The 15,638-nt window shown below is 33.7% G+C and overlaps 1 protein-coding gene across 5 annotated transcripts in view; it reads right to left on the reverse strand.

Moving 5' to 3' along the window:
* Positions 1–1,817: 1,817 nt before the first annotated feature.
* Positions 1,818–15,638, reverse strand: part of ANKRD13C (ankyrin repeat domain 13C) — an 88,782-nt gene continuing 74,961 nt past the window's right edge. For all 5 annotated transcript variants that reach the window (XM_027613663.1, XM_027613655.1, XM_027613647.1 and 2 more), the window contains 3 exons: positions 14,342–14,440; positions 11,309–11,409; positions 1,818–4,071 (listed from right to left, as the gene is read on the reverse strand). In XM_027613663.1, coding sequence (XP_027469464.1) covers positions 3,941–4,071; positions 11,309–11,409; positions 14,342–14,440 — 331 coding nt within the window. In that variant the 3' untranslated portion in view covers positions 1,818–3,940. The remainder of the gene's footprint in view (positions 4,072–11,308; positions 11,410–14,341; positions 14,441–15,638) is intronic.

Genomic DNA, 15,638 nt, shown 5'->3' on the forward strand with positions numbered 1-15,638 from the left:
CTTCTGCCCTCCAAAATTCCTACACCACCCACATTCATTATTTCAGACACCTCAGCCAGTCATTATTGGGCACCCTTGGTGACTAAGAACTCTGTGGGAGGTACAGATCATGTAAGTGGTGGGTTTATTTTTTTGTTTTTATATTACACAAAGTTTCTCCTACTCATTTTCACCTGCAAAACACAAATTCAGGAATGATTGTCAAGTGCCTTCCTTTAAAACCCTTAGGAGATTTTGCTTTGGTATTTATTAGGTGCTGTGGCAAATGTGAAATTCTAATTCTCTGTACCTTAGGTGCCATTGTGGCTGGAAGTACTATTCTAAACTGAGCTATAAACGTTTTAAAAGTTCATCACTGGGTACTATTAAGGATGGTCACATGATCTGAAAAATGTTAATGTTAATGCGTGAGATGGTGGCCAAGGACACCTATTGCCCCAGACTTCTGACAGAAAATGCTTTGCACAAGGGTAGTTTTTGCTAATTCGTAGTATACAAATGATGGGCTTTTTAGCAAATTTAATTTTGCTGTCTTTACAAGGTGATTTACACTTCCCGTGCAATTATCTCAGGCGAGTTTCACTGTCAGTCATCTTTGAAACATCCCATAATTTCAAGTATAGCAATTTTGGTAAGGATGCATATTTTGCTAATTTTGCAAAACATGGTTAAGGTACCTTTTGCTAGAGTTAACAGTAGAGACATATTGTGCTCCATGCTAATCAATAATTGTCACTCAATTTTAAAGACTAGAATGCTAGTAGCAGGACTTATTCACCTAGTTTTCTACTACAAATTTTTCTCAAATGTTTGCAAATAAAAACAAATGAGCAGCAGGAAGCACTCCTTAACTCAGTATATCCTGAAAATATTTACTCCCCTTTTGCGGACTCAAAACAGGATCTTTGTCTGCCGTAGAATTAGTGAAAACTGGGGAGAAGGCTCACTAAATAATCATTTACCATCACCCCCCCAGGTGTGAATAAACAATTGTACATGAATAACACTAGGAAAACCCATTTTTGTGTCAGTGAGTCTCAACACCAGTCCTAAGCAAAAGAAATTATAGCCGACGCTTGAACAACATGGATTTGAACTGTGCATCTCCACTTACATGCAGATTTTTTTCAATACACTACAGTACTGTAAATGTATTTTCTCAACGAGTCTCTTAACATTCATCTCTATTGTAAGAATATATAATACATATAATGTACAAAATATGTGTTCATCAACTTTATCAGTAAGGCTTCCAGTCAACAGTAGGCTGTTGAGTTTGGCAGAAATCAAAAGTTAACATGGATTCTTGGGTGGGGTGGGGTGGGGGGAGGTTGGCACCCCTAACCCCTACGTTGTTCAAGGGTCAGCTGTACGTAGTTTTTCAGCTTCTGTCGCCTATCAGCTTCTCTGAAATGTGTTAATTTCCAGACCATCATATGTACCTGTACTTAATCACAGCATCTGCTTTTTGCTCCCCTTTTATGAAATTTGACAGTTCGCTGTTAATGAATGACTACAGACAGAGGCAAATTGTCTGCAGGGAAGAATTTTCTTGAAGATAAGAATCTTATCTTCTACTGATACGGTACTAGTGGCAGGAATATTGAGCACTTCTGAAGGGCCACTGAAGGTGACCATTGTACAGTCTCCCAAGTCTGAACAGTTTCTTCAATCACAAATGGAAAGTATATAAAATTTTATGGACTTATGCAAAATCTAAGTTCTCATGAGATTATCAAGATATATGGTGTTTTGATCTCCTTATGTGAAACACAGCATACACAGAGCTTCATTCATCGGTTGGATTAAAAGGCACATTTTGAAAAGTCTAATACTGTGAAAAGTTTATTTGCATTAATTAACTCCTTGTTTTCACCATCATAAGAGATACATTTGCTTGTCCTTTTTGATCAGATAAAAGACATTTTGGAATGGATAATCTATTCTTTACGAAAGAAAAAGATAAGAGTTAAAAACAATCCCAAGTGCAAAAGTTTTCAGTAGTCTTCCTACCTCCAGTGTACCCCAGCAAAATAGTCACAGCTTTAAGGAAACTGACAAATCCCAAGCTGCAATTTACCATGTTTTCTCCACTAAGTTGTCTGTACGTGTGAAAAAAATCTGCAGTGTATTCCTGGGAAGTATACCATATTCCCATAAAGTAAGGGAGCCTACGAGCAACAGTGATCACCGCCGTTCAGCGTCTCACACCTCAAATAATCAGCGACAGGATAATTCAATCTCCAAGTCACATGATCAACAAGCATTCCCAAAATAATAGGGATCAACTTCTATTCAATAAACCTAATCTGGGTTTACCAACTCTTCCACAAAATTCAACAGACCCACATACGGTAGTAATTGGTCTTTGAATTTTTAACTATGATTACTTCATTATAAAATGTATTTAATAAAATGCCAACATATGCAATGTAGTATGTTTCAGCATGGAAGATGCAGCTTTAAAGATGTTTATTATAAAATTTTCTTATGGTTGATGCTTTGGATTTTTAAATAAATCATCTCTTCAATAAAAGTCTCTAAATTCAAATTATTTAAAATTCTGGAAAAAGTTTAAACTATTGGTCATTCTACAAAATTTGACAGATGCATTTTGACACATTTATCAGGATACATTTAAAAAAAACAGTTCTTTAGCTAAGCTCTTTAATACAACATAACATTTTGTGACTGTTATACATTATTCTCCCTATTTTCAGTCTTGGACCTTCAAACCATCTTGGAATAAATATGAAAGATTTTAAATGCAAAAATGAGTAATGCATGATTTCACTTTGGAGATTAAAATCAATAAATATTTTTTTGTGACTTAAAAAAATAAACAGTAGGAACTGTCAATCCTGTGTACATTTCTGGAATTTAGCTTGTAACAAATATATTCTGTTAGCATATAAAATGTTTTTACCTTACTTTGAAAGCATTAAATATGTAGGGATGTCCAAAATATGTGGGTTGCTTTTTTAAAACTGACATGAATGCATCCATATTCCATTAAAAACAAACAAAATAATCAGAATGATGTGCACTTACTAGGAAGCAAGTTTAAAAATTTGGAGTTTTTTAAAGTGCTGAGATTTGGAAGAGGAATATCTTTAAGCATGCTAACCATACCTTATCATGAACACAAAAAGGACTTTTGAACTTAAGTTTAGAAAAAAAAAAATAGAGGTTCTATGAAAGGAAGATTAGTAACAAACATTTTCCATTGAAGAAAGAATTCAGGTAAAAACAAATAGCACCACAATGAATTGCACTAAGGTGCTAAAGGAGGTACCTTATTCCCTGCAGAGTGAACGCTCCCTCTGAAATGTATTGCAACATATAAATGCAATTGTTTAATGGTTACCATTTGGTTCATTCATCTACAGAAAACTGCATTCCTTCTAGTTCATTATATTGAACAAACATTCAAATTACTGAACTATACATAATGTTACATAGTTTACATTTTATGAAAACAAAGCTTGAAGGAATATTTATAAATGTCACCTTGAATATAAGATGACAAGTTTAAAAGGGCTTCATATCTCTTAAGACATTTAATTTATGTTAATGGTCCAGGAGTGTTATAGATATAGATATATTTATATGCATATATATTTCAACAAGAAGTGTAAAAATTTTTAAAAACAAATCACAGCACTTACAGCTGTTTTACATAAGAAGTACTCAGGGCATTAAGGTGTCAAACTATTACACTTATAATATGTATATTTTTAAAAAGACTGAAAATGGCACATCAGGAAACTTGCTGAAGTTCTTTTTAAAGGCCCATTTCATTATATCATATTACTGATGTGTCGATTCAATGTAATTCCCTTTTCTTCTCAGAACATTTGTCCCTTCTATTTGGATTTACAACTGGGGTCTCTGTATTCTCTTGCTTTCCTTGGTTAGATGAGATCATTTTCCATGTCAGTTAAAGATCAGGAAAACGGCTCGGGTCTTCCTTATAGTCATCAGGTATAGTAAAGATGGAGCCATCAAATTCATCATATCGAAACTCCTGAAAAGTCACAGTGGCTGTGATCGTAGGAAACACAGGAATATCTAGAGAACAATCAATGATAACATTGTAAAACAAAATGCTTATCTATTTACAGACCATAAATACTATTAGAGATATCCATATTCCTTAAAGTGTAAAAAAGCATTATTCAAGGACCTGACAAATCCTAATATATGTCCAATAGTGAGTGTGTCTATTTTGGAGAAGGGTTTTTTATTGGTGAAGAGAGAAAGACACCAAGACATCAAGAATCACATCAAAAAAACAAGTTCCCATTGCTTCCCAATCTTAAAATTATAATGCCAGATTCCACCAGTCTTTTTTGTTTTTCTTGGGCCAAAGAGACACATACATTTGTACTTTTTGCATTCTGACATCGTTTCTATTCATATTATAGCATATATACTATTCTGACTCTGAGCTGATTTATTTTCATTCTAAAGCAAGAGAAATACATCAATCCCTTTTGTTTTATAATACTAAATACAATCCATCACTTAAATATATGCAATAAAAAGTCTCATCAGAATTGGAGTAATATCATGCCAACACAGCCTAACATTTTTTTTACATAAAATACATTTCTTACTGAAATTATAGTGAAAGCTGACATTAAAAATGGCCACTTTAATCACTCCTTAGTTTTATCCCTAATATGAGTTTTTAGAAAGAGCACAAATCAGAAAACTTGGATTCTGATTCCTATAAATCATTTAATTCATGGTTCTCAGGGATTTCACCTACAAAATAAACAACTGTAAAGCTTCCTTTAAAACCCTGAAATGATTCTATGGAAGCTAAGGTGAGTGTCTAGAATAGCAGTAAAGAGTAAATTAATTTTTACACGGCTAGTATTTTACTGCAGAAAGTAATATTCTTCTGAAAACACACACACACACACACAAAATCTACATAAAGATTACAGAGTTCCCAGTTATTTCGGAGGGGGGCGGGAATCATCCATTTGTGCATATTAGTAACAAATGCTGTTCTAATTCAGGGGTCAGGAAAGTAAGGCCCATTGCCTGGCCTGTTTTTGTAAGGTCTATGAGCTAACAAAAGATCTTAACATTTTTTAATGGCTAAAAAAACACACACACAAAATAGTATTTCATGTGGCTAAAATTACATGAAGTTCAAACTCCAGTGTCCCTAAGTAAAGTTTATTCGAACACAGGATGCTATTCATTTACTTATTGTCTATGGCTGCTTTAGTTTTCCAACAAGAATTAAGTAGTTGTGACAGAAACCATATGGCCCGCAAAGCCTAAAATATTTACTATCCTTCAGAAAGTTAATGACCCATTTTAGGCATTGGAAACAAGGGAACAAAACAAGTGAACAAGAGGAAAAAATCATGCATTTATGGAGATTATATTCTGGTTGGGAGACCTAGTAAAGAAGTAAAAAGTATATGTGACTAAGTATACAGACAGAAGTAAAGCATGGTAGAGTGAAAGGAGTTGTCAGTGTTGGGGTAAGAGCTCTTAACTGGGTGGTCGTTAAGAAAACCTCAATAAAGTGACCTTTCAGCAAAGACAGGAGGTATGCACCATACAGCTGTCTAGAGCAAAAAAATCCCAAGTAGAGGGAACAAGTACAAATGCCCTAAAAAAGAAAGTGTCTGGTGTATACTGGGAACAGTTAAGAGACCAGTGTGGCTAACAGCCAAGTGAAGGGAAGATGAACAGGAGAAGGGGTCAGGGGAGAGAGAGACCCTCAGATCACGTGGGGTTTAGATCAAAACGTCTTTGGCTATTTATTTCTCTGGATGAAATGGAAAACCAATGGAAGGCTGTGAGCAGAGTAGTAACATGCTTTGGCTTAAGTTTTAGCCGATGTAATGAGAGTACAATGTAGGCTGACAAGAGTTAAAACAGATGTGCTCCAGAAGGAGCAGCAAGACCGGCAGGAAAAAATCAAGAGAGAACTCTTATCAAAGAAGTCAGAGGAAATCTGAAGAAAAACTATCATTCGCTGGGACAAGGACTCTACAAAAACAGAGTCAAATCTTGGTAACAGAAAAGTATCCAGTAGATTTAACAATATGAATACCAATAATAAACATAGTAAGAGTGGAAGCGATAAAGAGAATGTGCAATGAGCAGCTGGGTTGTTTCTAGTTTGGGGCTATTACAAATCAATTTGACCCATAATGAGTGATCCAGTTTTCCCACATCTGCACAAACATTTGGTATTGTCACAAGTTTTATTTTAGCCATTTTGTTAGGTGTATAAAGTGATACTGTGGTTTTAATTTGCATTTCCCTAATGGTAATAATACTGAACATTGTTCATGTGCTTATTTTCCATTTATATATCCTCTTTGGTAAAATGTCTGTGTCTTTTGCTCTTTTCTAATGGGCCTGTTTGTTCTGTTATTGATGAGTTTTAAAAGTTATGTTTTCTTTCTTTTAATTGGTCTTTCACAGAGCAAACAGTCTTCACTTTTGATGAAGTCCAATTCGTTGATTTTTCTTTTTATAGATCATGCTTATGGTGTGAAGTCTAAGAAGTCTTTGCTTAAACCCATATCCCTAAGGCTTTTTCTGTTTATTTCCTATGTTATAGTTTTACATTTTACATTTAAATTCAAGTCTCTGTTCCATTTTCAATTAATTTCTATATAAACTGCAGGACTTAGGTAGAGGTTCCTTGTTTTGCCTTTGGATGCCTTTGGATGTCCAATTGCTCCAGCATCATTTGTTGAAAAGGCTATCTTTCCTCCACTGAACAGTTATTGCATCTTCATAAAAAATCAGTTGTGCATATTTATGAGGGTCTATCTCTGGATTCTCTGTTCTGTTATTTTGATTTATATGTTCATCCCTCAGCCTATACCACACATTCCTGATTACCATACCTATATAATAAATATTGAAATTGAGTAGACTACTCACATTTTATTCTTCATTTTCAAAATTGTTTTGGCTATTGTTGTGGGTTGAATTCTTTCCCTTCCAAGAAATATATGTTCTAGTCCTAACTTCTAGTACCTCAGAATGTGACCTTTTTTGCGGATAGGGTCTGCAATTTGCAGAAGTAATGAAGTTAAAAGTCATTATAGTGGTCCCTAATCCAATGGCCAGTGTCCTTACAAAAGGGGGGGAATTTGGAGACACACAGCAAGAACATCAAGTGAAGATGAAGGCAAAGACTGGGGTGATTCTTCTATAAGCCAAGGAAAATCGTCAGAATCTATGGGAGAGGCATGGATAGCCTCAGAAGGCTGTGAGAAAGAGCTCAGATTTCTAATGAGAAAATAAATTTCTGTTGTTTAAGCCACTCAGTTTGTGGTATTCTGTTATGGCATTCCCATAAAACTAACACAGATATTCTAGATTCTTTGCCTTCCCAAGTAAATTTTAAAATAATCTTGTCTATATCTACAAAAAAAATATTACTGGGATTATGACAAGAACTGTGTTAAACCTGTATAGTAATTTGGGGAGAATTAACATCTTTCCTATGTTGAATTTTCCAATCAATGAGCATGGTATATCTCTCCATTTGTTTAGATCTTCTTTTCATTTCTTTCATTAGTGTTATACAATTTTCAACATACAAATATTGTACATGTTTAGTTAAAATTATGCCTAAGTATTTTTTTTTAGCAATTGTAAAAGTACTTAATATTTAAATTTTGGTATCTATGTGTTCAATGCTAGTACACAGAAATATACTATTGATTCTTATATGTTTAATTTGTATCCTGCCATCTTGCAGAACTCATTAAATCTAGTTTTTGGTAAAATCGTTGGGATTTCTACTTATAGAATCATGTCTCTTGCAAACAAAGGCTTTCTTTCTTTCTGCTCTGAATGCCTTTTTCTCCCCCCTTTCATTCCTTATTGTACTTATTATCCTTTTGATTTCTGCAGGGCCCGTAGTGCTAGCCCATTTCATTTTTTATATTAATAATTTGTGTTTTCTCCCTTTTTATCACTCTTGCTGCAAATTTGTTGATTTTATCAATCTTTTCAAAGAACCAGCTCTTTGCTTCATTGACGTTCTAGAATTGTTTTGTCTTTCCCTGATTTCTTTCTACTCTATTATTTTGTTCTTTCTGTTGGTTTTAGGTTTATTTTGCTCTTCTTTTCCTACTGTTGTCTAGTATGATTCTATTATGGTTGATTTTTTTACTCTTTTAGAACTATTGAGGTTTGTTTTATGGACCAGGATATGGCCTATCTTGGTATATCTTCCACAGGCACTTGAAAAGAATGTGTATTTAGCTAATGTTGGGTAAATGCAAATTAGGTGCTTTAGTTTATGGTGTTGTAAAGATATTGTATATCCATGCTGATTTTCTGTCTAGTTGTTATATCAACTGTCTCCAATTATAATTGTAGATTTTTCTTTCATTTCTTTGTTTTTGTTTTACCTGTCTTGTAGCTCTTTTGTTTGGTGCATAGACATTTAGAATTGCTATTCTTCATGAATTGATCCTTTTATCATTATATAATATCCCTAGCTGTCTCTGGTAATTTTTTTTGCTCTGAAATCTACTTTATCTAACATTAAGAGAGCTAGTCCTGTTATCCTTGATTAATGTTTAAATGAAACATCCTTTTCCATCCTTTTGCTTTCAATATCATATTTGAAGGAAGTTTCTTGAAGAGAATATATAGTTCGGTCATGTTTTTTAATCTGTTTTGCCTATTTCTACCTTTTAAATAGTCTATTTAGACTACTTACATTTAATGGAATTATTTACATATTAAGACAAGTCTGACATTTTATTTTTTTAAATGTCTCTGTTTTTCATTTCTTTGTTTTCTTTTCTTACCTTCCTGTAAGTTACTTGACTATTTTAGAATTTCATTTTCATTTCATTTATCTAGTGTTTTTGAATATACCTCTTTGTATAGCTTCTTTAGCTATATATTATATATATATGTGTGTGTGTGTGTGTGTGTGTGTGTGTGCGCGCGCACATAAAAAATTTATCATAGTCTTCTAGTGTCATTTTAGAAGTTCAAGTGAAGTAGAAAAACTCTGTCTCCCTTTATGTCTCTTCATCTTCTCTCCTTTACAAAAAAATTGCACATAGAAAGTAACAATGGAAATATAAAACTAGACTTTCAAGTAGCCTAGCTATGAAAAACAAAGATTAAAGGCAAGTGCTGGGTAGGGAAGAGTTAAAGGGGTTATTTTATTTAGTTGGTTGAATTTCAAAAGGAGAAAGACCTGAACAAAGCCCAATAGCTAAGAGAGAAAAAGCAGTAGAGAAGGGAGTTTGAAGATAAAAGAAAAATATGGGGAGACTTAAAGAGCAAGGTTCTTAAAAGAGATGCAAGAACAGATCCATAGTACAAATGAAGAGATTATTCAAGCTAAGAAGAGGGGTACCACTTCCACTGAGATAGGAAAGATAAAGGAAAAGATGGGACTTGGGACAAAAAAGTCTCTGTGGGGGCTTGGGAGTAATAGGGAGGTCTCATTTCTGATTGTCTTTTTTTGTAACTAAGGAAGCAAAAATCATCTGCTTAGACTGTGGAAGGAAGTAGTGGGAGAAGCTGGGGACTGGTAAAAGAGGTTCAAATTTAGCCTTTGAGTAGAATGGAAAGAGAAGCAAAAAGAGAAAAGATTATTCATAATTAGCATTTAAAGCTCTGGCTGATTATGAAAACATAATTATCTTAACAACAGTTTCTAAATTTTTATAATTTTCCCTTCAATTGTATTTTTAAGCCTAAACACAGAAACAGAAATGGTGGATGATTAAACAGACCCAGGGCTAGAGTTTTACAGGGTTAATTCAAAAGAAGGACAAAAAGACAAAAGAAAGATAAATTCCCAATAACTTTAGTATGCAAGCAAAAGATTATCAATCCCTTGTTAAGAATGTGGTTCTACATTAGAGAAATGCCTGCAAAGAAGTATTGTAGACTTTCTCTTTCCTTTTCACATAATCAAAATATTTCTTTTGCATACAAATCTATATTGTATTGTGGGGTTTGACTGGGGTTTAGGACTTAAATAGATATTTTGGGACTTAAACAGATATGAATGCTGGGATAGTTTGAAACTCTCATATATTCAATCCCTGCCCACTATTTTAGTTTGGCACTTTAAATACAGTACCTAGAAGAGAGTCCAATGCTTCAACTATTTTCTGGTTATAGAAAATTACACTGGGATTTTAGCTTCTGCAGAAATGATAACATAATGATCCCGACCCATAACTCAAACACACATCTCTTGATTCCTTAGTTTTCAAATCATTTCTGGTGTTGTAAAGATAATTGTATATCCATGCTGATTTTCTTCAAGTAGACACCGGGTTTCCAGTACTTTTTCATCACAAAGGGAATCTATAGTGACATTCTGAAATGTTTTAAAATTCACTTTAACCCACAAAATGCTTATTGCCAAGTTTGTAAAGTTGAAAAGGTCATGTTTACTTTTTAGCAATGCAAGCATTATTTCTGTGAGAAAAGCATTCTGCCTAATTATTCTGAAATGTGGTTTCAGTAATATTGACTAAAAAATAAAATCCATCTGAGATTAAATAAAGGTTAATAAATTTACTATATATTTATTTTTCTCTCCCACTGGAATGTAAACACTAAGAGGGCAGACACTTTTACTGTCTCACTGCTAGAAAAGCATCTGGCAGACAGCAAGCACTGATTAAATATTTGGTGACATATTTAATACCATCCAAATAGAGTATGGGTGGTAGTAAAGGCTCTCCTCAAGCTTAATGCTAAATCTAAGCCTAAACTCCTAAAGAATCTTTTAATAGTCTCTTGTTCCCAGTTTTCTGATCTACTTAGATAAATATGCACAAAAATGGGAGCTTACTAGTAAGTTCTTAAAGATCATTGCTTAAGATGAAGTTAAGTTTAAACATTTAAGACTGAAAAATAAAATATATGAGTATTACTTTACCTATGAATAGTGACTGCTGATCCCAGAAACATCCCCACTGTTCAGAAACTCAAAAATCTGCTAAAAATTTGGGCTAAAATCCAGTCTCCCTATTTGACATTAGAAAACATTATCATAGTGCATTATGAGTTCATCCATATCCTCTCATATGAAATATTTGCATATCCCTTACATTTAACTTAAATCCAGTAGAATTAGAACTCCCACTGGGCACTTTACATATTTGGTAAAACATGAATCTTGATCCATGTAATCACAGAAAAACTTTATAAAAATCTAAGCAACTAGAAAATCATTTTCCTTCAAAACACATTGCTTATTGTTAGTAAATAGCTCCATATTTCTAATAGACACTGAAATTACATGTAAATTTTCTCTTACCTAGTTTTACAGGAAAGCCTGGAGGAAGCTTCATCTGAACAAATTCTCTAAGCTTGTTAAAGTGCTTGAAGGGAGCTATTACTTCCAAAACATTCAATAATCTGAAAAATGGAAGGAGAAAAAAAAAGTTATCATTTTTCAAACTGATTTCTTTATATCCTTATGTTGTTTTATAACTACATGCGTCAAACCCAGTAGTATTGACTTCTAGACGTTAAGGATGAGGAAATGTCACCTCCTTCCTCCTGATTTTTTGTTTTATTACTGTGTTTACTGTGTTAAAGTTTACAACATTTACATTTGATTGTAAAGCCATAATTTCCACAGTTGTTTGATTTTAGGTTTGTATTTAAATGAAAAGGTTTATACCCATGTTCTTCCTGAAGTCTACACACTCCTGACTTCTTTAATTAGTCTCACTGGGTGGCTGAATTTCATGGTCAATTTTATATGTGTGAAGGGCTCTTACATTCTTTGTATTCCTTGATTTCTTACAGATTCCATAAATGAGTGTTTCTTTTTTGCATATTTAAAGGGAAATTTGGCTGGCATAAAATTTCAGTTTATGCTTCTTTCCTTCTGAATTATAACTTCATAATGTCTGCCAGAATTCAGTATTACATTAGCCTGTAACTTCTTTCATCTCTTAGTTGAATGGATTTCATTTTCAAGTAGTAGTATTTTTCTTTCAAAATGGACCCATATGGCTGCTATATTTTTGAATGCTTCTATGTTTTCTTCAATTGCCTTGATATCTAAATGACATCTTAGCCAGATATACTACCTGATCACATTTTCTTTGTCTCAGAAATGTAAAGATGTGAAAAAATGTAAAGCCAGGTTTTTACCTCTTTTTTGCCTGAATGCCTTTGGATTTCTTTATTAACAATCAAAGTCCAATAACTTAATCAGGATAATTTTATTGTTACTAATCATTCTTAAGATTTTTCTTAGAACCTAATGTTATGCTACAGATTCAGTTTTTCCTTACAGAGAAATTTTTACCCTACTTTGAATACTATTTTGGTTACATTTTGGAGGCTTTCTATATAAGTAGATCACCAATGATCCTTATGTTGAACCCTCTTTGTCCTCCATAAATACTGCTTCTCTAATTCCTTTAAACTTTTTTCATTAAATTCACTATGAGCTATCAAATTTTATTTTTCTGCCACATCTTTTGTGTTCATTGTTGTTTCTAATTTATTTGTTCTGCAACAGTGTTATTTAGTGCTTATTTCCTTAGCTTTATAATCTTTTCATTTCATTCTATTATCTTATCATCTCATCTAGAATGACCTAGTTTACTGATTTCACGCTTCTTACGTTTTTCCATAGCATTTACAAGGAATTTTCTTCTGTTTTTGACCTATATTTTATTCTAGAATGAATATTTTGTCTGGCTCTTACACACTATGTTTCTTGTTTTTTTCCAGAAGGAATGTTATAAAGGCCACATTTTATAAACTCTAATGTACCCATTTTTTTCACATATTAACTGTGAAATTGGGATAACTCATAAAATTGATAGCATCTTACAATTAGCCACATTTTTCTTCTTTATTAGAACATAAAACTGGTGATTCTTGAGTCAGTTGGATCCAAGATAGGATGAATTATGCAGATTTGTAGGTATGGCTAAATGCCTTTCCCACATCTTCTTACAACTATCAATCTTCCTCTCTAATCTACGGATTGAGAGATGTATAGCTCATTCTACCCATTTTTCTAAATTCTGGTTACTGAGGAGTATGAGACATGTATATCTTTTGTAGAAAATATGAGTCCTTCTTTCTTCCATGATAATTAATTTTTAATATACTAGGCTAGATTAGAAGGGGAAGGAACTAAGAAGGAAAAATAGCCTGGTGCTTCAATTTATCCCCTACTTTAGAGAGAGCCTGAAGTTATAGTTCTGTCAGTCAGCTGCCCCTACCCACCACTCCCATTCCACCCATCTCTCCAAATTGGATTTTTTTTTTTAGAGGGAGAGGCAGACAGAAAGGGAGGGAGAAAATTTTAAGCAGGTTCCACACCCAGCGCAGAGTCTGACACAATGAGGGGCTCATTCTCATGATCCTAAGATCATGACCTGAGCTGAAATCAAGAGCGGATGCTTAACCAACTTAACCAACTGAGCCAATGCAGGTGCCCCACAAATTGGACTTTTTTAAATGAACATCTGATGAGTACAGGTTTGAAAGGATATATTCAAGATGTTCAGTACTGTTTACAATGGTGACAAACTACAATCAAAATGTTTATCAGTAGGGGGATGATAAAATAAAGGACAGTACATCAATACTACAAAATACCAAGGAAAGAAGAAAAAGAGGTAAGAATGTAATTATTGTGAGAACTCCAAGATACACTCATTTTTAAAAGAAAAAATGAAACTCACAGAACAAAATGTAAACTATTCCTCAATCTTATTAAAAAAAAAAAAAAAAAAAAAGCCGGGGCGCCTGGGCGGCTCAGTCGTTAAGCATCTGCCTTCGGCTCAGGTCATGATCCCAGGGTCGGGGGATCGAGCCCCGCAACGGGCTCCCTGCTCAGCGGGAAGCCTGCTTCTGCCTCTCCCACTCCCCCTGCTTGTGTTCCCTCTCTCGCTGTGTCTCTCTGTCAAATAAATAAAATATTTTTTTAATTAATTAAAAAAAGAAAGGCAAACACAGAAAAATCTAGACCAAAATACCCCACTTATTCACCTATTAACTATTAGTGAGGTAAAAGTAAACTCATTTTTATTCTATAAACTTCCATGCTGTTAGATTTTTTTATAATAAGCATGGATTTATTTACTACTTTTATAATTTTAAAAAACTATTCAAAAATTTATCTGGTTAAAAGAGTAAAAATGCTAGTAATCTGTGAAATAGAAATTATCTAGAAGGGTGCATGAACTATCAAATCAATGGCTATTTGCTTTTTCATTTCAAAGGACTCAAATGCAACACTCAGATGCAAATATTATTACAGCCTTTAGGGTTTCTTAGTTTCTTTCATAGACTCTATAGTGAATAACAAACTTACGACTCTATTCCCAAGGGAAATTCCTGGCTCATGGCTATCGTGGCTTTAAATGTTTTCTTGCTCTCTTTGCACACCAGTTCTCTTCCCAGATGAGGAGCTCTAAAATGGGGAAAAAAACAAAAAATTAGGAAACCTTTTCTACATGCTACCATCTTCCTATGAAGAAACTGTCCTCTTCTAATAACATCATTAATAAATTAATTTTCCTTACTCTGTATAGAAATAAATTTAAATTATGCTAAAAGGACTTAAGACGTGTAAGAAACGAGATGGGGTAACAAAAAAAGAAAATAACATAAGCTAAAAGTTCAGAAAAAATGATCAAAGTCAACAAATTTCATATTAAATATAATTTTAATAATCACTTTTTAGGAATAAAGCAAATTTCTAGAAAAAGTAAACTTGAAAAATATTGTGTATCTCTAAAATCACTTATTCAATTCAATCTCTTTTACTGTCTATATTTCTTAGCACTGACCAGTAAGAAGTAAAGAATAAAAAATTCTATATAAACTATAGACTATTATAAGCTGGAAATATTTGGGAGAAGTTGGAAAAGTGTAATAATAATCCTTAAATATTAAAAAAAAAAAGTCATGACAACTTCTTCCTAATCATGGAAGTAGATGATATTTTATTCTCCACCAAAAGGAAAAAAGATTTCTATAAACAACTGTACCTTTTTTTTTTTAAAGATTTTATTTATTTATTTGACCGAGAGAGAGAGATAGCGAGAGCAGGAACACAAGCAGGGGGAGTGGGAGAGGGAGAAGCAGGCTCCCCGCGGAGCAGGGAGCCCGATGTGGGACTCGATCCCAGGACCCTGGGGTCATGACCTGAGCTGAAGGCAGACGCTTAACGACTGAGCCACCCAGGGCTGGCTAGAAAAAAATCTATTTATTCATTCAAAATAAACCATTTGTTCACTCATCATCCTTTTATTCAATAAGTATTTACTACATACAAACCATGTAATGTAATAGATACTCTAGTAAGGATCAGTCATACATATAACATTAAGTAAGGTCTATGTAAGGATGATGAGAAGAGGTCTGGCACAGGCTGAAACAGACAGTGACAGGGGATGAGCTTAGAAAGGCAAAGAGTAGAAAAACAGTGAACAGCTTTACCCGCCATGCTAAAGACTGAGGATAATAACAAAATATAAAAGTTCACATATAATAGAAAAACTCCAGCAACTGCAGTGGGAAATTCCTCACATTGTATTTTCTTAGAATAATGTGCTGTTAAGTTTTTTGGGTTGTATAAAATGGCAGCAAGCATGTAAAAAGAAGGT

Source organism: Zalophus californianus, chromosome 4 (genome assembly GCF_009762305.2).
Source record: "Zalophus californianus isolate mZalCal1 chromosome 4, mZalCal1.pri.v2, whole genome shotgun sequence".
Lineage (NCBI taxonomy): Eukaryota > Metazoa > Chordata > Mammalia > Carnivora > Otariidae > Zalophus > Zalophus californianus.